Here is a 25,897-nt window from a genome sequence, read left to right on the forward strand (position 1 = left end):
GCCACCATGCATTTCACAAAATGTTGGCGGGCAACAAGAAGACAGTTGCTTTCAAACTTACAATACAAAAATGTTGAGAATCAAATTTTATTCCTTCCCTAAAAATATGGAAGGGCTCACCTGGACGCACTGAATTATTAAGGGTTTGTATGAGTGCAATTGAAGATGGGATCTAGCCAAAGTTTTCTTTTTTAAAACTGTTACAATTGTGTTCTTCTTTGCACCTGTTGCATGATTTATTGGTGGATTTCTTTAAATATGAACTTTTGATAAGTTAATTCATAAATAGCAGTAGTGGCTGAAAGATCTGAAAAATCCTCACAAGAAAGTGATGGAAGAAGTTGGAGATACTCTGATCTTCTCTTGTCCCAGTCTTGGAGAGGTAGTTTATGCTTCTGCTAGCAATGTTCAGTATACCAGACACCATGTTAGTTCCATGATAGAAAATTACTGTAGTACCAAGCACAAGTTAAAACTTCTGCAAGTTGGGAAGAAATTTCTTTGCTCCTTAGAAGAGTTCTCAAGGTCCATTGAGTTTTTAAGACAATTTCTCATTGTTGTTTGGTGTGAGAACAATTGTAGATGTTCCTACTCTCCCTTCCTGCTGTCACTTCCTCTGCATTTAGGAGCAAGTTTTAGGGAATGGAGACATGGCTACTGCCAGTTTGAGATTGTCCAGCATTAAGAGAAAAAGAACAGTCTTCTGCAGGAGGATGCTTCCTCTCCATCTTCCTCCTTGTTCCTCTAGTTTTGCAGTTGATTAGCCTTTCTAAGATTTTCATAATCAATTTTTAGTCCTTGTAGTAGCTTTATGATATAAGAAGGGCTTCATATGTACCAGCATCCTAAAATACTCTGTACTTATATGAGGCTAGAAGGACGAGTTTAACCAGCTGAGAAGCAAATTTTCCATTCACAGGTTTAAGGTGCAGAAAAGCACATAACTCACTTTACTACACCATTGCTGTGAAACAAACACCTACAACTCTCCATAGCAGCAGTTTTCTGAATGATGAAAGTACATCCTGTATTTCTCCTTTAAACTCTAGACTGGTTATTTTCACTGTTTAGTCAATACAAACACACTATCTGGACTTTAAAGAATTTCTTAGCCTGTTTATGTACTCACTGGAAGCGCCAAATAAACCAATCAGTTGAAACGGAAGAATTGTGAGTTTTCAATGCTGATTATTTTTTTCTTGCTTATTTGCATATCCTAAGTAAACATTTTTATTTTCTGGCTCCAGAATTCCTTTTACATGTATAAAGGGTCTATTTGCTAGCCAAGTTGCCCTATTGATTTGGACAGGGCTTCTTCTGTAGCTTTGGAGAACCTTTAGGATGTAGCATATTATGTCAACCCACCTGGATCAGTTTTAATGGCTAAAGCAGCATTTACCTCTCATCATCCATAATATAGTTGATTCATGCTAAGAGGTGGGAGGTGTCTTTTTAGCTACTTTTGGTCAGGTTCTCTTCATTTTGTGGCATTAAGACAAGGTAGATTTTCTCAACTTGAAACATCCACCCAATGGATGCCATGAGCAACCTATTAAATTAGGTCTCCTTGAAAGCAGACACCTGTAACTCCTTATCAGCACTTTTCATCTTTGTCAGGAAAGAGGAAGATCTTGTTTCTGGTTCTACTGGTAAATTTTTGACCTTAGAAAAGAAACTCTAATTAGAACCATGAGTACTCTATTTGGAACAATGTGGGAGTGCAATTCAAAGCCATCTCTGCACCCTGGAGGGTTTATATCATAGCAGTAATCCTTATATATTTATGAAACTGGAGAGCATTGAATCCATATAAGCATGGAGACAGCAGGGTTTCCCCATCACAGGAAAATGAGTTGTGGTTCTACTCTTGGCCATGCCCCCTCAATTTTTCCTCAGCCTAGGGGAAGCTCCAAGGACATTGTCCCTTGTTGCCTGTGACAGGGCAGTTTCCTAGTGAAGGCTTTAAGTATTTCCGCCCATGAGAAGAAATAGGATACACCTTGTTAGCTGTGTATGTAACAGGAATTCCTAGAGGTGTAAACCTTTGCATTACCAGAAGAGCCTTTAATAGCTAGCAGGTTCAACTACGCAAAAGATTCATTGTAAAGCTAAATATTGACCAGCAGTATTTCAGAAAAGACAATGCTTCAGGACGTCCTAATTGGATCCTCCAGTACCTGAAGGGATCCTGTAAGAAAAATTGAGAGAGACTTTTTACAATCGTGTGTGGTGATAGAACAATGTGGAATGGCTTCAAACTGAAAGAGGGCAGGTTTAGGTTAGATGCTAAGAAGAAATTCTTTCTTGTGAAGATGGTGAGGCATTGGAATGGGGTATTGAGGAATGTCGTGCCATCCATGGCAATGTTCAAGGCCAGATTGGATGGAGCTGTGTCTAGTGAAGGTGTCCCAGGTGTCCCTGTCCGTATGCAGGGGTTGGAATCAGCTGATCTTTCAGGTTCTTTCCAACCTAAAGCATTCTATGACTCTGTGAAGACCTGTACAAAGGAAAAGAGAAAACAGCAATCCCCTGTATAAGCTCAACCCAATACTTCATAACAGTACATGAAGATATATTAAAATAAACTGTATGGCTGTGGCACTGAACTTTCTTAGTGGTGAAATACCATTTCTGTATTCATGTTTCCCTTGTTAATATCTATTTAAAACTGTTTTGAGGTTTGCTGTTTGCTTCCAGTTTGGCAGCTGCCAGATGATACATAAATATGCATTTATCTTTAAAATTCACTTACAAATTCAAACTATGCCATATGATGTATGTAATCTGAAGGTATTTTCTACATTGGAAAAAATAAAATCCACAAGCACTTGTTGTGATGTAGAACATGAGGCAGCTTGCATACGTAGTGAGCAGATAAAGATAGTAAAAGATGACTTGGAAACTGGTACCAAAAGTGATACATATTTTGAGTTACTTTAATTTTTGTAAAACCAAGTTGAATCTTCTCTTTTTTTTTTGTGCAACTGACCTTCAGACAATGATTATTTTACCATAAGAAAAAAATGAATATTATATTAATGCAAATGCTTTTCATAAAAAATGAAGTAAAAAGCCAGCATGGACTTAGCTATTCATGTAGTCCAATTGAGTAGAATATGTTTTGAATTTTGTGTAAAAAAAATCCTAATGACATTTCGTTATTTCTTGGTTACCTAAATCATGGGAGGTAAGACTTAGAAAAATACCCATTACACTTTGGGAAAATGAGTAATATTTTTCCATTAGAAGCAATGTATTTTGGCATTTGTCAGTAGACTGCCATGATTTTGTAACGGTGAAATTCAAGACTTCACACTGGTTTCTGTTCCAGTGACTGACACATTGACAATTCCCTTGAAACACTGAATGTAATAAATAGTACATAGAATTTTCAAGGAAATATTTGACAAAAAATTGCATCCAAACTTATGAAAGTTTTCTCTAGAGTTCTCCAATATATGGTGCAATTTAAAAAAAAACACTTGCCAGAGAAGGTGCTTGTATTTGAGGTTTTTGATGACTGCTGCTACAGGCTTGTTCAAACTTTATCTAGCTGTAACTCTCTTGCTTAATCCATTATCTGTATCTCCTTTTAGGATTGGTGGAGCTATGCCAACAGTCTTTTCCTATTTTTCGGAAGTGCTTGCTCGGGAGAAACGAGGTGAACACCTGAGCTGGCTCTGCATGTTTTGGATGATTGGTGGCATCTACGCTTCCGCAATGGCTTGGGCAATAATTCCTCATTATGGTAAGAAAAGCCATAGAAGAAAGAAAAATCTCCTTGTGATTTGGAGGTATTCTAGTATGAAATTAAAGATCTTGAAGCTTGATAGCTTAAAGAAGAGACTTCGTATCTGTTTTTGAACTAGTGACCTAACTGATAAAAATAATATTAATTATTATATTATATTATATTATATTATATTATATTATATTATATTATATTATATATTTTATATTATATTTTTATATTATATTTATTAATAATATTATTATTTAATAATTCCTTTTGGAGGGTATAGTGGGAATAGATTGTATGCCAAATAATAAATAATTTATTACAAGATGCAAAACTTCAGCAATATCCATATTCAGTCAGATTTTTTAAATTACTGAAAATCTGTACACATTAAAATTTAATTGGTGTCTGTTAAATCTGGAGAAAATAGATGATGTGGAGATTTCCATCAGAGAAATTTTAAATTGCAGGAATGTCTAAGTAGTGATACTTTGATACAGTGATAGATTGTGAATTGAACATTCTTGAGAAGAAGAGTAAGAAGTTTCTTAATGTTTGCAGTGCTGAAACCTGAAATTAGTCTGAAAATAAAGCTGTATTGAATGTTTCTTAGTAGATATTTTTAGTGGTGTAAAAACTGATAAATGAAACATAGTATATTTAAATGCTGTGGGGAAGTGTGAGGGCAATGGCTGAAGCTATACCCATGTAAAATACAAGCTACTTTGTCAAAGAGCTCTTTAATTTCTCTGACATAGTTAAACACAATATGGAGGTATAGATTCAATTCTTTGTCTCTTGTGCTTGCCTTTTACAAGAGCTAAGTGCTCAGAGGTCTCCAGGGTTGCTCTGACTGCTCAGGCATTCTTAAAAATCAGCTTCTTAAGCAGTTCTCTCTGGCAGGCCTCAAGTGAAGTAAAGCAGCGCTGTGAGCTGGCATCCAAAGCAGCTTCCTTTAGCCAAGTGATGAGGTTTATCAAAGCATTATTGTGAAGGTTTGCTTGAAGTGATGGGAATATTTAGCGAGTGATAATGTCCAGAAATAAATTATAATAGTGCAGACTAATCAAATACCTAGACTGTTGCATTAAAATTATTTTAGGGTTCAGTACACTAAACCTGAATCTCTATCTTCAACCTTGCCTTTTGACTTTGAACTTCTGGAAGCAAAGAGAGGAATTTGTGCTGACAAGGCACAATATGGATTTTTTTTCCAAAGTAGTAAATTGCTCTGGATGCCAAGTATTTTTTGCTTTCCTATGGACTTTTATTTTCTTTATCTTTCCATGGAAAATGCAAACATTATGACAGAGTAATTTACATAGGTTGTCTAATTTAATGTAGATTTTATAAATAACTTTATATCCTTTACCGAGGTGCTTTTAGAACATCACGTGACAGTATATTTTAATATAGTGCACTTATACCAAAGCAGTGTCACTACAGGGAAAACATTTCTCTTTCTTTAGCAGAGGAAGAATATCAGCAACAAAAAGGGGTGCTGCACTGAGTTTTTTTTGTTGTTCTTGTTTTTGTTGTTGCTTTTTCCACCTACAAAAATATTTGTTAAATAATATAAGACAAGAGAAAGTAAAAAACAATTTGAAAACATAGTATGCTTTAGTGCTAGACATACAAATCACTACTTGCAGTTTATTAAGGTAAGTTACAATGAACAAAAAAAGGCCAAAAAAATCAAGCTATCAGAAGAATCCTTTTTCAGAGTAAAAGAAGTAAGTTTGTATATCATTTTGGCAAAAATTGCTCCCAGGGCAAGCCCTGCTCCAGCATTTGGGGAGTGTGGTCACACATTGCTGTCCCCTCACAGAAACATTCCAGGTCAAGGAAACGCCCATTCAGATGTCTACACCATTTGTATTACATGCATTTACAAGGAGGCTCTTGGGGTATTTTCTCTTTTACTATTTCTGAATTATTTCTACGTAGATTTATTTTGCCAGAATTAAACAGATAGAGATTTTCCACCAAATCCCTTTCTGTACTTCTCATCATTCACATCTTCAGTGACCAGGAAGCAAAACATAATTATTATAAACTACACACCCACTTTTAAACTGCATTTATATTTGTGAATGGGCATTTCTGTGTTCTCTGCTTCTCACTTGAGGACCTGACAATGTTTGGTTTTCTCAGCTGGACTCAGACGTTATTCAATAGCAATGAATGAAGCTCCATCTGTAAAAAAAGCAATAAACTGTCATTGAGCACAGTGGAATTATTCTTCTATTAATAGAAAGATACCAGGTCAACAGAGTAGAATACTTCTGAATGTTCTTTTCTTCCCTCATTTACCAATGTATTCCTTTCATTTGTAGTTCTTCTTATACAAGCTACTTTTAAAAAGTCCTGGGTTCATAAGCATACCTTATCTAGCCCAAGGCGGACTGTGAAGCTATATATGTATGTTTGCCCATTGAACATTTAGATACATCTTTCTGGGAGAAAGCACAGATTACTCTGTATATGTAACAGTTTATCGCTGTTGCTGTTCAAGCAGCATAGCAGTCTGAAACAGGAGATGCCCTGGAACACAAAATAAAATGTTGATAACTGTTGTTTTGACATCAACATGTTATTAACTGAAGGATAAGTGTGATGCAGTGCTGCAGTCACCACATATGGAAAGGCTAATATCATCTGGAAGACAAGCATCTCTCTAGCAAGGCTTTTTGACTTAAATATCTGTTGGCCATTGTTTAAAAACTGAAAGTTTGTGTAGACCTGTTCAAGGTCTCCTAAACTGGAGCTCAGGCTGTGGAGAAGAAACATCTGCAGAGAAATGCTTCGAATTGCAACTAATTTTAAAAGTCTCAGATTAGACTGCTAAAAAGAAATTCCTCTCTACAGTGCTTACATCAGTCTGGAGAGGAGAATTAACAATTATTCTGTAAATACTTCTGCAAGTGCAGTTTTAATTTTAGCATCCTGTTTCAAAGTAGAGTATTTCAAAGATGTCAGAGACTTCAACAGTGTATTACAATAGTCTTCAAAAATGTTTGTTTTTCAAATTATGAAGAATCCCAAGAAAGAGAAATTTTAGTTTAAAATCCAGATATTTATATCGTACAAAATTTTTTACATCAAGTTTATTATTTAGTCTGAGAATGGGAATTAAAAAGAATTTTGAAAGTTGTTTTATCAGTTATTAAAAAAGAAAAAAATTCTGTGCCATGATTGTAAAAATCAGTCTCAATTTTTATTGTAACATATCTCCAAACTAAACATCAAGGGAAGCTAGATAAGGATTTCGGCATCCTTAGCCGATCAGTTCTGATATTCTGTCTGATTTTATGCACTTTGCCTGTAAGAGTCATACAAGCCTTTTCTGGCTTTATGGACTATAGGGAAATCTTTTGAAATTTGCAACATTCCCTACAGTATTTTACTTAGTCATAAAACATATTGACTTCGCTGGTTCTTAAATCTTATTCTTGAACAAGAGGAGTGCTTGATCAAAAAGAAATCAGATTGCAAGGAAGAGAACAGGATGGTGCAGATATCCAGGCTGTTACAGCATAAACTGCAGGGGGAACCTGAAGCTTTTTCCAGACTCTCACACCCCACTTCTGGTATTAACCAGAGAAGAGAAGAGATAGCCATGTCAAATGACATTAGTGAACAAGTCTCCACTGTATGGCCAGAGAAGAGACATTACCTCCATAAATATGCAAAAGATTCCAGTTAAATTAGGCTCCATTATTCCCTAAACCACTTCAAATTTAATGATACAGAATAAAGAAAATAGTAAAAACACTTCTTTCTAACACTTTCAGTACAAATCAGACGTAAGTTTAAACATTCTTTCAGACAAGGGTAATCACATTATAAGATAGATCTTCATCTAAAGTATTCATTTTTCATCACTAGCGCCTTTTGTCCTACTAAATTGAGGACCACTTACTTGTGTTCATAAGACAGGTATTTAGCACTATTCAGGAAACAAACTTGGAGTAAAAAAGTGTGGAATAAGAAATCTACAGAAATGGCATTCCATTTCAGAAGTGAAGATTTCTTGCCCAGGTGTAGTGTGTCTCTCTGGCTGTAAGTGGGAATGTATTAACATGTTCTCTATTACAGCAGAGTTTTCTATTGCATCAGCAAACAATTGATGTTTTATGCTGTGACTAAAAGTCACAGTTACAAATTATAAACTTGTCACTTGTCACAAATGATATTTCTACTTCAGTCATTAGAGCTTTACTAGAGAAGGGCATTTTTTCCTGAATGTATTTTTTTTTGAGAGGAAGTTCTTTACAGTAACAGAACTTAAAGATACAGACATAGAAGTGTCGAAATAATGCACTCACTCTTGTCTTACAAAGCACTATATTTAAAATACTAACTTCTATTTTAAAAAATTTTAATTATGTCTCCTACTGGAAATTTTTGTATTCATTTCCTGGTCAGTAAAATATATTAAATATATTCACTTCTATTCTCTCTGAAAGTTTTTCCTTTTTCTTTTTTCTCATGTCAATATGATTAAATGAATTTAAAGGGCAGAAAAAGGGACTTAATTTAGACAGGATAGAAGTTAAATTTCAAATGCAGTTGTTATATAGTACTAATATGAACTGCCAAATATATTTACAGATTCTTCATTCACTGGATGTTGTCAAGGGCACATGAAGCAACAGATTGTCCTTAACAGTTTAGAACTATGCTAAATTCACTAGACCTACTAATGGACACCTGTTGACTGTTCTTATTCTACTTTCCATAATTAGACAAGTCTTTTTTTAGGCCCAGGAGTATATAATGGCGTCTGACTGCAAATGTGAGGAGAATGGACCAATCTGTTTTTCTTTTGAGTAAGAACTGGTTTGCAAAGTGGCCTGAAAAATATTTCTTGGTTTGTAGCAGAAGATTGTTGTGGTAAAGCAATTAAATTAATCTGAAGAAATTTGCTCTGTTGGCAATGAAAGTGATCCTTTTATCACCCTTTACCATGATGGCTTGAAAACATTTTTGTTGTACTTTCCATGTCATGTGTGCTCCATTTTTGTGTCATCCAACTGAAGATAAAAAAGATAAACCTATCTTCAAAACAGCAATGAAATCCCCTTCTGCATGAAAGCGTCATGAACTGTATAGTAGTAAAACAGGCAAGGCAGCAGGCCTGCACGCAGCAGCTATGCAGATGAGGAGATAGATATTGGCTCACTGTGCAATTCACAGCATGCAAAGCACCAGGCAGTGTTAATGGAGGAATTAACCTCTCAGGCTGCTGCAGATTTAACTGAGAACATGATGGACTAAAATTGTGGAGCAGCAATGAAAAAAGAAAACCTTTTAACTCCCTTATTCTGTCTGGGTTTTTGTTGGGCTAAAGAGTTTCTCAGTGTCACACAGCAGCGGTGGTATTGGGTTAAAAATTCCCACACTAATGCTACATACTATCAGTGGGTTAGAGACTTAGGGCATAGCAAGTACTAGTGCTTGATGAGCAATAAAAGTAGAAGGATCTTAGGAGTCATTCATCTTTCAGCACTTCTGGTCAGCAGACCTGGATCCTTTTAAATGGTAGGAGCTGTTTAGTGTGGATTTACAGACTCATCTGATATTTCTGTCAAGAGCTGGTAGTACAGATAATGAAAAAGATTTTATAATGGTGTGTTTGTTAAGCATCTGAATGAAACTGCCACGAAAGAAGTAAAAGCTCAGCCTGAGGCTGCAGGGACCATTATGGACTCTGGTTTGAAGCAAGTTGATGCAACAGATGCCCCTCAAAGTTCCCACACCCCCATTCTATTAAACCCTTACTGTTCCTTCATTTGTGTTGGGGTAGACTAGAAAACAGCAAATAAAGAAAAAAATATTAGAATTTTTTAAAAAATAGAAAAACAAGGAACATTGAATAGTCCCAGCACATATAGGAAAATACATGTCTATCAAATTATCCTGGCTGGTAGCTCCAAATGGAAGACAGAAAGCTTCTTGGCCAAATAACCCTGCACTGGTAGAAAAAGTACGTTTGTCCTCATTTAATTTCTAAAAGTCTGGACTATAAATTTTTAAAAATTCCAATTCCTTAATATTACTTTTCTTTTCTATTGTTTTTCTCAAACATGTCTTTAAAAATTTTCCTTTTCAAGGTAGTTTAGAACAAATTCATGCCATAGCAACAGCTGTTGGGGAAAAAGTTGAACCCAAGGCATGATTTTCTGTTATATGGTAGTTTGGTATTTTTGCAGAACGTGTCTGAATTTCATCAGTTGTCCAGTACAAAGAGAAATGCCGAAGAAGATGGCCTGGGTAAGAGATCCGTGGGTTTTTTTCTCAGATGTAAAAAGCCCACAAATGTGCCAAGAAATTTGCAGAATTTGAAATCAATATATTGTCCTTTTTCTTAAGACTTGGAGGAAACATGTGAACCAAAATTTAAAACCAAGAACAAATTTTCAAATTTGCCTCATACAATTTCCTTTCTGATATATCTTCTCTTTTCAGAATCAGCCTTCACAAATGAAAAATACCATTTAAGGTTTAAATAAGTTAGAGCTTTGTTACGGTTGAATCTGCATTTGCTATGAGACCGTGTCATGCTGTATAAATGGAATAGATCAGACATAAAGGCATCTACTATGTCACACAACATCTGTTGATCTGTTTTACTTTCCTCTAAGAGGCAAAGTGATTGATCCCCAATGTGCTATTCTTCCCCCTGCAAATACTTAATGCACTTACATTTATCAGGTATTCTGCAAATGAAGCTTTATCTATACTTTTTCAAATCTGAGTTAATTAAAGTGTGTACAAGGCAGTTTCAATGTTAACTTGAGTTATCAACTTCTATTTGTGAATTGTTCCTCATTTGAAATAATCCTATTAAATTAGATTACACTGAATGTGTACTTTTAAAAAATCTTCATCTTTAGGAGCAACAATAATGACAGAGTACAGCAGAGTTTAGAAGTGCTGCTTATGCAAATCTAGCTAGGAGAGCAAATAAACCCCACTTTATCAGGTTTTTTTTTTATTTTCTGTGCTCTAATGCACAGTTTGAAATGGTCATTTCAATGTTTATATTTGCAAGCCCTAGAAGTTTAAGTAGCTTTTAGCACATCTACTTAATGAGCACTAAAGATGCTCATTAATGAGCTTCAAATATAACTTTTTCCTTGGCACTTCAGGCTGAAGGTGAAAGAGAAAATTTGTTTAGGGAAAGGTTCAGTAAAAATCTAGCAAATTGTTTTGTGGGCAAAGAAGGTATGAGGCTCAGTTTCCTAGGGCTTTCTGTGAATCACCTTTTGATCCTGGTGAACTCCCTTCTGCTCTCTCTTCCCCTATCTTGCTTACAAGGCACCACAGCAGTCCTTTTAGTTTGTCCTTGCTTTTTCTAGGTCCCTTTCTGCTATACTCTCTACCGTTCCCCCTTCTTTCCCCCAGAACTCTGGAATAAGAAACATTCAGATATCCACACTCACACCATGCTCCCCGGTGCAATACAGCCCTGGCCTAGCTGCTCTCAGGTAGAAAGCAACTCATTTTGACCTAGGTCAGACCAGTGCCAAAGCCAATGGACTGAGTGGCTATGCTGCATTCCCCATACCCAGGTAGGCTTCAGCATCCATGAGGGACCACTGATATCTCCTGCCTTTTCCTTCATCTTCCACTGGACTCTCTCTTCTCTGCCTGGGCAGCATATTTCACAAGGCTTTGGAGAATGTGACTGTCTTTGGGACTATTACTTCCTGTGACATTTGATTGAAGCATCTTAATGACTTTAAAGAATGCTGGTGGAGGAACTGACAGACAGGTGAACAGACTGTTGTCATAAACATCATTGTTCAATGCCATAAACACAATTTTCCACAAAAACTGTAGTAATAGTCAATCATTCTTATGACAATAAAATAGTCAACTTCTCAGCCTCACTGTTAATGAAAAATCAGTTTCCCACAATAAATTGGTCTTCAGTATAATTTAAGGAAATTTAAATCCAGGTTAATAAAGCTGCCTTACAAACCTGTTCAGATTGACCAGCAGAAGTAGCTGCAGTGTCAGACATTAACCTTGCTTTTCATGTCTAGAAACAAGGAAGATGCTAATCAATAAGATTTCTTTGTTAATATTTTTAATGTTAAGTCACAAAAAACCTATGTTTGATTTTTTGACTGTTCTACAACAGATGAAAAAATCATGAGATAAAGCATATACAAAAATACATTAATTTCCTCTGGAACATAATATGGCATTATAAATTTGCCGACAATGCTTTCATATTATTTCTGTGGCTTGCAGAGCTATCTGCTTTGAAGAACTTGGTGATTTTCCTTTTAGTAATAGTTTCTTTTCACTTTAATAATATATTCTTTCTAAGAATTGCATATACAATTGTAATATAATTTTTCAGTTTGCAGTCCAGTTGCCTTTAAAATAAAATTAACAAAATCAATTGCAAATGACATTGGATTTTTTTTTTTTCAAGAAGTTTGTTCATACTTTTTCTCAGAGGAAAATATTTTGTGTTACTTTTGAAAATCATGCCTACTTTAGTGAAAGTAATTCCACTGAGGTCTATTCAAATATCCATGCTTACCAGTGTATGTGACTATCACACTTTTAGGAGAGGAACTTGTTCAAAAATATGGCAAAACCATATCTACCTCCCTTACAGTGTTTGTGCACTACATATTTCCAAGACAGCTCTGTTTTTTATACCTTACAAAGATGTTAGCAGAAAACAGTATAAAATGAGCAGTGATAAGCATTAAGATTTCATAGTGAGGGCTCTAGGCTGAGGTTTCCATGAGGTTTCCATTCCCAATTTCCTCAGCTTTGCTGCTGGGCAAGGTACTCAATACAATACTACTCACTATTCCTCCCTTGCTGTTTGAATTGCTATTGCTTTCTTTTTAGTACTGGGGCAACTTGATTTTAGGCATTGAAAGTTTTGGTCGCCCTCTTAGTTGTTTCAAGAAAGTGGCACTGCCATATAATAAAAAAGTAAGGAAATACAGATAAAGATGCAATAAAGGTAAGGCTTTTATGTAGTTTTATTTTCCCACAGAAACATTATTTAGTTCAGTCTGATACAAACATTTGATTCCTTTATGATTCTAGGCTCTCAAGGAAGCCATGAAGCTGTATAAAAGAAAGAATGTAAAATAATTATCTGTTTTCTTAATGTATTGTGTTTTCATTGTTTCCTTCATAATTGCATTTCAAACACTGTGACTGACTGCTCACAGGCACAATCCACCTCCTGCTGCCACTATGATAGACTAACAGTTATTAGTACTGATTTGAGCGTGCAAAAAATATTTTCTTGGAAGTTTGACCAAGGCTTGAATTCAAGACTTCTGACCCATTGTTCACACAGAACAGAAAGGCCTTACAGTCTGTACAGTAAGGCCAGAAATGTGGCCAGACTTGTTCAATTGTCTGCTGTTAGATTAGAAGATAATTCCTAGAATGCACATTGGCTCTAATAATTTGATCACATAAACTACCTGCTTCGTCTATATGTCTCTCTTACAGGGATAAGATATTACTCCTTTTCATTTTTTTAAGAGAAAACAAGAGGCAAGTGAAATAGCAAAAAAGGAAATAATACTTTAATCACAGCACTGATATGCTCATTGAAAAGAAGCTATTTTCTTGCAACACTATTCAAACAAATAAATATAATGGTTAAATTTTGAAAGAGTTTCTTGAATTACGGAGATATTCTGTTGTTACACTGCAGCAGCACACAAAAGGTAGAATGTGTATCACTGACAAAAGACATGTCCTCTTGGTATTCTTCAAATATTGTTCCAGCATTTCAATTAATGTTTTGTTTCTATGTTAAGCTAGATAAGGAGGCCCCATTTTCTTTTCATAAGCTACAGTGTTTCATTGTGCCTTTTACTGATTGTCCTTTTTGATTAATTGCTTCTCTTTCCTTCTTTTCCATGAGCCCATTATTTAAATATCCTTAGTCCAGATGCACATAAATCACTGGGAGTCCTGGAGCAGGACAGGAACACTTACATTTTCAATTAGTTTCCACATCTAACTGCTGATTTTAGCAGTGTCTGCAACAACTCATTACTTGAAATATAGCACCATTTGTGATCTCATGGCCGTGGATAGATGGTGGAGGGTGCCACACAAGAATACACAGATATCATTGTATCTGTATTTTCACACAAGAATACACAGATATCATTGTATCTGTATTTTGTGTATGGGTAGGTCAACAATATGAATGGATTCTATTGAAGACAAGTGTTTCCTTATATACTTTGTTCATGGCTACTGCGCAGGGCATTTGACAATTTTATATTGTCTTCTTATAGAAGTGGATTCTGTTTGCTCTCAATGATTTACTCTTTTTGTACTCTTTGGCACTGTCCAAACAGATGCCTCAAAATTAATACAAAGCCATTTTTCAATTCTTAAATAAAGTAGTGGAGAACTGCTAACTACACGTTGGAGAATGGAGGTAAAAAACTTAATACAAATTTAAAGCTACATACAAATGAAGTTCATACAACTTTTGAAGCACATTTTAGTGATATTTGGTTGCAGAGTCTTGGTGCCAGCATTGGCCATGTTATTTTGAAGCCCTGACAGCAGCCTCTCTTAACATTCTGTCTCCCCCACTTCTGACATTAATTGCATCTCTTTGAACCATCATCTCTAGAAAGCTTGACATAACCTTTTCTTAGACTGACAAGCCTCCAAGTTGTGATGTTGTCAGTGTTGTGGCTGGCAGATTTTACTCTTTGTTTTCCAGATTGTGAAGCGCCTTCATTGAACAGCTGCACAGAGCCAGACCCAAGCCAGGACTTTGTAGAAATGCCTGAATACATAAATCTCTGGGGCCACTGACTCAGTCAGCCAAACAGTCAGATCAATTATGTGCCACAGTCCTTGTAATGAGATTTTCAGCCACATATTAACCCTTGGTGGCTTATTCTTTTTTATTTATTTATTTTTATCTGAGTACTTAAAACATCATCTTTACAGTTTTAAGTCTCTATTGTAAACTTAATGTAATTATTGAATAGATCTTGTTCATACTTGAAAAATACATTTCAATATTTATGCTTACTTTTATCTGGTTGTCAAGCTAAGAAAGTTCAGCTACTGCTGGTTTTTGATAGCTGGTTTTCATAAAATGCTTCTAGGCCATATGGGCACAAAAAAATTAAATAAATCTTTCTTACATAGTTAGCCTTAGTCAGCTAGGTAGTATTCCATAAATCCAGTTGAAAAATGTCTGGTGGTCATTAAATTCAGGAAAGATATAAACCACTGAACTATAACCATCCCAGCACTAATATTTTTCCCCTAAGTCAATGGGATTACAAAGACATTAGGAAGATTCAAAATGTATATATAAAAGACCATCAGAGCAGTAACAGAAGTATTTGCTTCCGTAGGACTGCGAATGGTGTCATATAATGTAGCTTTATATTAGGTCTTTAACTAAAATGAGAAAATTTTCTAAATCGTATTTGCATGCAGAAATGTGACAAAAGCAGACATTTAAAGTAAAATAAAACTTTTGAGCTTTTGATTACATACCACAGCTCTTTTCATCTGAACCCTGGACAAAAGTTGACCTGTGTTCTTCTACACTAATTTCTAGCAGACTTGTGCAGTTTACTCTGAGCAATGCCTTAAGTTTTAGCTTTCATATTTCAGATTTCAGTACTGCCTGAAGACTCTGAACTTCATATAAAGTGTTAGCAAGTTCTCTTCACAGGGCAGTTAGACAAACAATCCTTTTCCAGCCTGAGAACCAAGAACACTGTAGCAGCTTCAGGCCCAAAAAGGTATAAACAACAGGAAACTGGGGAGAGCAGCCTGGGAGAATGGGACTTCCTAACCTGGAGCTGTAATTGGACAATTAACCCCAATATGTTAATTGACCAAAACTTCTAAAAGTGTGAAAACTCATGACCAGTTGTCCATCTTGGGTCTGCCTTGGGCAGAGCCCCAGCTGGGATTTTGTACTTCCCAAGGTGTATCCTTTGAAGGCCTTTTCATAAATACCTACTTCATTCCTTTAAGTCTGCCTAGCCTCTGTTCCAGGTCAGCCTCTTCAGCCATCAGGACCATGAGTGCACAGAAGGGAAGTTCAGAACCTTCTAGCCTTCTATAATGTGCATATTTACTTAATTTAAATAGCTACATAGTATTTCTTAATTTAAATTTCAGGAGTATGCAATCCACTTAAGTTTCTGGAGAGATTTTGCACTGATTTGTATTTTATAAACTATGGGGTAGAGCAGAATAAAATTATTTTGAGAATGCACAAAGTAGATTATTTTAGAAACACTAACATCTAAGCAGAAAATGAGAGATTTGCCATAGCAAGCTTTCAAAATCTGTGCTTGTTAACCAATTAACCAAAAACTCTAACAAGCGAGCATATACGCACTTCTCAAGGACTATAATGGTATTTGCATTCAGAATAAAGCCATGTTGAAGTTACTCAGGCTCAATTCTGGTAATGGGTGTCTGAAGTCTGATTAAATGACGGGACAGAGACAAAACTCTTAATGGTGATCATTAAAGCCAAGATGTTGCAATGTTGTATTGAAGTGCTTTTTTGGCAGGTTTCCAGTCCTATAGGATAGTTGCATTGCATTGTGTTCAGAATTCCTAAGGTGCAAAATTGTGTCCTGTGTGATGCTAGAGATATTACACCACCAGCATGACATCTTAGCAAAGTGCATTTCCACTATTTCTCCCTTGCTTGAGAATGGAAACTTCTCGGTGACCAAGGTTACAGAAGTACAGAATTGCAGACCTGTTTCCACTCCTCATCAGTGGCATCCTTTGTTCCTTTCCTCTAAGTGGAATGCTCTAGTCTTAGCCCTTATTTTCATGAAGAGTCATGTCGTTGGGTGCAATGAATAGTTGAAGTTGGGATCAACCTAAGAAAGGCTCACAAAATTCTGTATGGTAATCACACATCAGCCAAACATATGTCCTGGGTCAAAATGTATTGGGTAACAACCCTAAATCTCCTAGGAAGGAGGTGCAGGTATATGAAGAAACCATGCAGAAGCTTTGGACAAATTTGATGTGTCTCAGTTTGGAGACAAATTTAGGAGAAAACACTCTGAAATGAGAGTTCCCTCTGAAGACAAGAGCTCCTGTAATGCCTTTTGCCAATGAAAAATGAATACCAGTGGGTGAAAGTGAAAAAAAAAAGCAAACTATTTCTTAACAAAAAGCAAACAAACAAACAACAAACAAACAAACAAAAAACCCACAACAGGGTGCCTGCAAGGCACAGAAAAGGATTGAATAAATGCAAGACAATGAAATTTCAAAACCTTAACTCCAGTCCCGACCAGACTGTGTGGCGAGGAGGGAAAGATGGTGGCTGCCCTCCTTGTCTCAGGGAAGGGAAGGAACAGGAGTTTGCACAGCAGACTAGATGGGAACTTTTCTGGTGTTAGTCTCTTCCTTGCAGCAGGCAAAACTGGTGGATTTTAGTGTCCTTTCTCATGTTGGTTCAGCTTCTCTGAGGTCTGGGATTCATGGCACCCCTCACTGGCTCCTCTAAGGGACTGAAAAAAACCACAAAACCCAAATCAAAGCCAAAACAGTTCAAGGAACAAAACAAAACAAAACAAAACAAAACCCCAAAACAACATTAAAAAAACACAAAAAAGCTGCCAAGAGGATTCCCAGTACAGCGTCCGGGTGAAGGGGAAAAAAACACCCCAAACCTCCTTGCTTCAAGCTAGTAAAAAACTAATCCAACAAAAGGACCAATGTAGCATTCCAGTCCACTCTGCCCACAGCACGTAAAAGGTGAAGGTTTGAACCAAACCCAGCAGGAGCTAAAGGCTCCCAGCCCTACTCCTGGGGCCATCTTAAAACTACAGCAGCCATTTCTGGGCATAAATCAGATGATTAGGGGGAAAAGTATCATCATCAAACCACCCCAAGACATGATGTCTATATTTTCTTGTTCCTCTTATGGGATAATGGCTTTGCATTTCATGTCAATGTCTTTCTTTATGGATTTTAACAGTACAGTCTCTTCCAAAACTCTCTGTATTTTGGCACTGATTAATATCTTATTTTTACACCTCTTCAGTGTTACTGAGGTCTTACAGCATTGAGTTAAGATTTAACCTGGGCAAGTATTACCATTTGCATCATATAAATATACAGAAAACCACAATAAAACATTACATCTTGCCAAAAACTTGACATATAATTGGGTGATGTCATGAAGGGTGGTGGCTTGGACACAAACTAAAAGGCATAAACATGGATGCCTCTGTGCAAGATAACATAAGAGGCAGAGAAATCTTCCTCTTCTGTCAATTGTTTTGATGTCAGATAATTCCTACAGCTACCATTCAAGACAGAATGTTTCCTGCAAACAGTACTAAGTCAAAGGCTTGTTGTTGTTTTTAATCTGCTGTTTATCTATAGAGGTGATAATTTGTTTCAGTGTTCCTTTACATTAGTTAAAATGGAATTTTTCCAGCTCTATGAACTGTAGGTGAATGCTCTTGCTATCATACTTTCTCAGTCATATAGAAAGGGCTGAAGAGGCAAAAAAAATTCTGAAAATACCACAAGCTGCTTCTTGCGAATGCTCTTTACTCTTTTGCCATTGTTTGTCATAGCTATTGGAACAGCTATACCTTCTGAATTATTGGGATAGTCCCCTGAAGGAGGCTGTATAGGGTGAATATGTAGAAAATTTACAATGGTCAAATTAGTTTGCAAGTCCTTGCTCTCTGGTTCGGTATAGCTTCTCTTCTGCCTTGTTAGACTTCATAACATGAATGGATAATGAGTGATTTTGTCATATTCATGTCTCTGTTTGGTTGGCCCAGTATCCTTCCCAGTAAAGAAAATTGAAGTGCAAGAATAGCTTCCTTTGTTCAACTCAAGATACAGGCATTACATTCCCATCAGGCCCATTACTGGCAACAGCCTGCTTCAAGACCCTACAGGTTTTAATATTTATCACTAGGGAGGCAAGAGAGATTTTGATTTCATACCCATAAATAGACCAGTTATTAGACACCTCTTACCACTTCCAGCTTCTGCCAAGATTAGATAGATAACATGACCAGACTATTGGGTAGCTGCAGTTCTCTTATTAGGGATACGGCTTTAATTCTCTTATATGATTAGGTTCATCTCTTCTTCTTGCCTGCACTGTGAGTCACAGCATCTTAATAGCCATACTTCAAGGCCAAATGAAAGTCAGATTTCAGACAGACCATTTCAAACCATGTGCAACTTACACATCTCCCTTACCTTTCCCGCACATCTACCTCTACCCTAGCAATTTTAAATATTGATTTGAAACGAATTTTTCTGAGTTCTTTTTTTCCTGTCAGGCCTCATACATTAGTATATTTATTATTACATTTCTGTGTAAGTGAAAGCCTTACCTGTCATTACTGAACCTTAGATTTTGGGCACATAATCATACCATATTATTGTTTGAGGTATGAGGATACACAAACATCCTCCTTAATGGAAAGTAAAATTTTCAGGGCAGTTCTACAGCAGGTATTAGAGAAATTTAAAAAGTGGACTATTGATATGGCTGATCAGAGGTACTACACCTGGGTTACAGTGCTATGCAGGCATGGGTTTAATAGTATTTGAGAGCAAATTATTTTCTATGCAAGATCAGTTCTTCTTGCAGCTGTCCTGGAGATTGTTGGAATACAAAATACTGCCACTGGAGTGGCTGGAGACTTGATTTTTGTACGTCTTCAGATAAATGTCAGTGCCAGCACAGAGGAGTGACTTGGGTCTGTGCTTACAAACCCCTTCCTCTGTGACAGAGGAAATGTGTCTTTAGAAAATGCTTTGTTCCTTCTCATCATGTTTTAAGTGTCAGCTCCCTCCATCATGGCCTGCCGCACTTCAGCTATTTCATTTCCAAATTCCTTCTTCAGAAATTACCAGTAGCTGACCTGCTGAGACTAGGTTTGTAGAGTATCTAACTCTCTATACATGCTAAAAATAAAACTGCTTTTCCCATGTGATATTAATAATTTAATCACAGAAAAGACAAGTGTTCTACTTTGCGCTACTGGAATACCACAGTAATACAACACTGAAGAATTCTGAAAACATCATTTCTGCAGTTGTTTAAAATCAGGGTTTTCATCCAGTTTTGTAAAAATGTGTAGCAGATTTTCCTCAGCTACAAAATTTATCTGAATTTTTCTCTTTTTCAGTTTTTTTTATTCTAATGAGTAGCACTACAATAAATGGTCTCAAAATGACACTGACAGTTAAACTTGGTAATGCCAGGGAAGAAAAAATATAAGTGCAATAATAAGGTACTTAAATGATGCAGGCTTCAAAATATTTCCAATCCTCATAATTTTGCTTTAGCTTAGGGTTGGGAAATGCTCAACAAAACAGCAGCATTTGATAGTAAAAAATCCTGCAATAGTTTAAGCTTTATTTGTATTGAGTACGGTAACAGTGCCACCAAGTGACAATTTAGAGCAATCATGCTTCTTAGTTCCCGTAAATATTTCAAACAAAAACTTTGAGAATGAGGGCTAGAAAGCTGACTTCTGACCAAAGGTTGTGTGGTAAAACAGAAATAAGGAAAGCTATAAAATAATGTAAATTTATTCCTTGGAAGAATCTGTGAAGTCTATGAATTAATGTAACTTCATTGGTACTCTTTCTCTCCCATCTGTAATTTTTAAATATGGTTCTGCATCTACTCCCTCCTTTGATCTACTAAAAGACAGAAATCTATGAAAAATCAGGTTTTGGCAATTTATGACACTGCCATTAAATTAGTTCCTCTTATTCATACTGAACAAAAATTGTCAATATGCTCAGTCTTTAGCATGCCATAAAATCACAGTATTTGATTTGATTATATTTGTCAGCTTTAGTGTCATAGAAAGGTGTTCACAGCTTCATTCCTCTGGTGTATATAAACTGCCTCCTTGCCAGCCAGTATTTATACAGAGCTTGTGGCCACCCATGTTTTTCATTGCCCACTTTACAATTTAGTGTAACGTATATGAGTTTGTAGAGATCTATGGTGTTCCTAGTGTGGAAAGTTAAGCAAATCATCCCCATAAACCTGCTCTCTAGTAACATGTCTACTGTAGGAGAGGATCCTTGTGCTTGAATGTACTTACTGATTATCAAGTGTTATATATTCATAAAATTCATCTTAATGTGGACAGGTTTCCCTCTGTATATATTCAGAAAGTCTGTGAAAAATTATCTTTCCTTTGGAGCAAGAATTTTATAATATCTGTTTGATATATTATAATTATGGAGCTGATAGTATGCTGTTCTGTGGAACAAGACTTTGTTGACATTGTGCTCAACTCATAAATTGGTGATCGGCTACAAATTAGCATCTTGTACATTTTGATTTTGCTCCACTGTGTGCTCCTGTGTTTCTGTAATCAGTAATTGCCATGTCTGTGATTCACTTGGCCTTTTCCAGCAGCCAGGAAAGCAGGAGGGTAGTATTTAGCACAAAGATTCCTGCAGCAGCTTCAGATTCGGCCATCACAGGTTTTGGGTTGCTCTACAGTGCATTACTGCCAAGATGCATTTGGTACAAATGTTTTGCAATGCATAAAACATTGTGACTTGCCCCTGTTCTTAAGATTAATGACTCTTGAGTACAGCATAGCCAGGGAGCAAGGGTGAAGGTCGGCTCCAGTTTTGAGCAGTGCACTGAATGCAGCAATGTAGTGCTGCTGTGCCTTTGCTATTTTGCCATGAATCAGGGGAGAAGGAGATTGACTTACAGCCAAGAACACAATTTCATTTACTTCCAAGACTCGTGTACAAAGGGAATGAAAGCCACTTTGTGAGCTAAATTCAGAGCTGCTCTAATGGCTCCATTATCCAGATTAGCTCATGACCTAGGGAAAAAGGATGTGTTAAATATAAAAATAAATCCAAACTTGCTGTGCATTTGAAATACATGTTTGTTTTGCTCATCTAGTGCTGGTGCTGGAGTAGATGGGACGAAAACCTCTGGAAAGCTCTGTGCAGCTCCAGCTTTTTTTCTTAAAATTGTTTTTTATAATAATGACATTCCTCTTTATCATTAATTTGGCAGATACATTAAATCACAAGATAAATTGCAGCAGCTAATACAGTACATAGTGAAAAAGATGGAACAAAAGCAATAAAAACTATAATGAACATTTCACTTGACATGTCCCTCGGGTATTTTGAGGAGTAAAAAAGATGTTTTGTAGGTTGTCACAATGACAGCAGAATGAACAGTGCATTTATTGCTTTTAATTAAGTGTAGTATGGTTCACTTATATTAATAAATGACAACTAAAAATAAATTACCAAGAGCATTTTCCAGGACTGGCTACAGAGCACAAGATGTTGCTGTTGCTTTGTAACAGGTATAAAGTCAGGTTGGTTTCATTTACTGCAGAATTGCCCTTTGTACAGCTCAATCTCATAAAACATGAACTGGAGCTGTGAAAGGCAGATTGCTTGACTATTCCAGTGGCTTCGTGTATTTCTGGAACAGTTTTTAGTAACAACAAAAGCCAGTACCTTGACTGATTCTGAACATTCTGAAAGAATGAAACTCCTACCCTGTACTGCCTTCCCTGCAGCACTAGCAATTGCACAGCTGCTCAGAGATTCAGATCAGCTCACTGTCGGACCAAAAAATAACTTCACCAAATAATTCTGCATTAGATGATTTTGTTCTATACTTTAAATTACGTAATGAAGTATATTATTCTAATTATTAGAATAAAATGTGTACACAATATTCAAAACACAGCTGTGATCTCTAATTGCTTCATTAACACACGGTAAACCTTTCTTTACTTCCCTTCACAATTTAGATGTAAAATAAACCCACATTATTTAAGTCTTGAAATTCCATAAGATCAAATGTTAACATTTTCCAAAAATCAATAAATAATGAATTCTAATACACTTTCATGTCTTTGTTTTTGTTTTGTTTACAATTTTATTTGTCAATTTTAATTCCAGTTATATTTTTGAATAAAATTTAACATTAATTTTTAGACATGCTAGTTCAGTTGGAAGGATATTTTGAGCGGTAAAGTATGTCCATATTACTTGAAAAAAATGACATGGGATTCCAAGATCATTGTCAATACTCTTATAGATTTTATGCCTTTCTCCCTGAGGTAAAGGTGGCAGTGCTAAATGGCTGCAGAGCAAAGTAATATAATTTCTGAAACATAGGAAATTTGTAGGAGACCAGAAAAACACCCATTCCCACATCTGTTCATCAAGATTTTTCACCAAAACACTGATAAAGAATAAAAATAAATCTGTATTTTTCATGTAGTAGTATGTAAGTACATTAATATGAGAAAGAAATCTTTCCCAATAATGTGTTTATGATCCACAGCATAGAATCTTTACACTCCAAAACACGCTTTACATTTCTCACATAAATACCTCCTTTGGAGAACTATTTAATAGGCCTTTTGTTACTATGTCCTACGGGTTGTTTACTGACATCCCAATGGATTTAACTAACTATGTCTTTTGCCTAGAATAATCAGGTAGCAAATAATAGATTAATCCAGTGTATCAGTTCTTTCATTACCCAAGTCTTCATTTTCTTTCGGTAACCTCTTCTGTCCTTTACCATTGTTCTTATCTTCAGTCCCCTTCTAATAAGTTATCCTTGAAAATTTTACTTGAAAATTCCTGCTGTGCTGAAGCCAGACTAAAGGCCAGGTAGTTACCAAATAATAATTTTCTCTTTATTAAGATAAATTCTTAGTTTTCTTATAACTATAACATTTCAATAGTCCAGTCATAATATACCAATCAACCAAATATTTTATTAAAAAGCTGAACTACCAGTCCTCCAGTTTCACATAGGTGATTCTTATTAAGAGTAAAGAAATCAATTTTGTAGAAAAAGTAATGTTAAGGAGAGCTATACAATTCCATAAAATATATAATTTGTGTGTAGTTTTTTAAGTCTCTTCACTTCCATTGTTCATAGAAAACTATTTTTTTGTATATATATTCCTATGCATGGTGATGATGTTCCTGTTTGGTTCACATAACTACCTTAATAGAGATTTTGTTAAGAGAATTTAAAGAAGCTTCTTCATCTCTAAACAAGAAAGTTTTTCATCCATAATACAACCACTTTCCAGTATGACTTGTCACATGCAAGAGGCAAAAAGTCATAGTGTAAAACTACTTTTTAGGTGGCCAATATTTCTGGAAATATATCAGTCAGGCTTCATTTAAATACAGGTATCATTTTGCATGTACAAGAAGCAACATATATAGGATAACACTTATAATACTCCTTATACATTTTGTGAATTTCTGCTTCCACAGGATGGAGTTTCAGCATGGGCTCTGCCTACCAGTTCCACAGCTGGCGAGTATTTGTGATTGTCTGTGCACTGCCTTGTGTCTCTTCAGTGGTTGCCCTCACCTTTATGCCGGAAAGCCCACGGTTCCTGCTGGAGGTATAACTTCCCAAATGGTTTCTAGATTCCAGTGAAAATTATTTCTGTTTTGTATCATGACTTCTACCAAACAGGCATTTAGATCATTCAGGGACTGTAAGTAGTAACTCAATTTGTATGTATGTTGCACTTTAACGTTTTGTTCTAACATTTAGGTCGGAAAACACGATGAAGCTTGGATGATACTCAAGCAAATTCATGACACAAACATGCGTGCTCGTGGTCAGCCCGAGAAAGTCTTCACTGTGAGTATGGCTTTTAAAGCTAATCACCTATCACATTAGCAGGCCTCCTGACTGGTGAGGTCTGGACAGCTTAAGCAATCAATATTAATTCTCTAAATGGCTAAGCCAATTTTTGGCACTCTAAATTTCTAAATAAAAGGTATTGTGAATTCCTACTGAAATTGTTATATATACAACGTCTGCTCAAAAATCAGCCTTTGGCCAGGATACTCATGGATGTATAAAGCCACAGCATGATAATTTTATCTGGTGTACCAAGATAGTTAATAGATTCTACCTGTGTTTTATTTATTAAATTTTGACCCTTAGTACTAACAGCAGGCACATAGTCCAAATTAGTTAGCTGTTGTGCCATTAGGATTTGGAATTTTTCCCTATTCTTATCAGGTAACACAATGGTTTTAAAAACATGTTCATTTCTATGAAATAGTAATTTCGAACATTTACTATTCTCAAAACGTCTAGAAGGGCTCAAATTAATTTTGTTGAGGCTTAATTATAAAACCCTATTTAAAGTATTGATGGGTTGTTTCTATTGGAGGAGAAATTGCCAATTCAGAAATAGAATTTTTTATGGCATTTTTGTTGTTTATGATGACAATACAAAACAATATTGTCTTCTTGGATACAGGGAAGTATCAAACAGCACTTTCTTGCTTTGAAATACAGTTGGCCTCTCCAGCTTGTGCAGTGCTGTGGCAGTACGTGCACCCTCAGAGCCGTGTGTGGGATGTTTTTCCTCTTCCAGAAGCTCTCTTCTTATTTTAACACACATGTAACTCAATTAAGAAATCCTCTTAAAGGTTCTGTATTTGCAGGCAGTCTTGAGGAACAACCATCTGACCACATAACTTATATTCCACTGAGATTTGTGTTTGATGCCTTGAATGTAGTTTCCATTGCTTCCATTTAAACCTTTCCACAAAGAAGCTCAAGAGTTCCTGTATTTAACTTGAAAGAAAGCTGGTTAGCACATTTACCATGTTAAATCCACATTTGTTGGTACACAGGTGACCTACCCCTAATCCCACCTAATCTAATATTTTATCTTCTGATTTAATTTATGAGTAAAGGGATTTGCCTATCACCATACAGCTATGGTGTAATTTCACAATTGGCTCTTGCTGATCTGAGCAGCTTTCAGACTGAATATGCCTGCTCCTGGTGACTCCAGGGTTTTTTTTTTCTGCTACTGTTGATATTCATTGACTGATTTCACAGTCAGCCATAGTGCTGACCCTGTCCCCCTTTAGTATTGGTTTAAGCACAAGGAAGAAGAACAGAAATGTGCTAGGAGAAAATGTGGGCAAAAGGATAAACCTCTCACGTCACTTTGACGTAATTGTAATCACGTCCCAAAGCAGCTGTCAAGAACAAAGCAAAGCACATGCTTGTTGTTTCCAGCTCTTGTGATCTAACAAGCCTTTGTCTCTATGGTTGTTAAAATGTGA

The 25,897-nt window shown here is 36.1% G+C and overlaps 1 protein-coding gene across 1 annotated transcript in view; it reads left to right on the plus strand.

The window, feature by feature from the left end:
• SV2C (synaptic vesicle glycoprotein 2C) overlaps window positions 1–25,897 on the plus strand; it is a 119,263-nt gene that overhangs the window by 63,561 nt on the left and 29,805 nt on the right. The window contains exons 4-6 of the mRNA XM_066569735.1: window positions 3,597–3,748; window positions 24,068–24,201; window positions 24,357–24,446. Coding sequence (XP_066425832.1) covers window positions 3,597–3,748; window positions 24,068–24,201; window positions 24,357–24,446 — 376 coding nt within the window. The remainder of the gene's footprint in view (window positions 1–3,596; window positions 3,749–24,067; window positions 24,202–24,356; window positions 24,447–25,897) is intronic.

Source organism: Molothrus aeneus, chromosome Z (assembly GCF_037042795.1).
Source record: "Molothrus aeneus isolate 106 chromosome Z, BPBGC_Maene_1.0, whole genome shotgun sequence".
Classification (NCBI taxonomy): Eukaryota; Metazoa; Chordata; class Aves; order Passeriformes; family Icteridae; genus Molothrus; species Molothrus aeneus.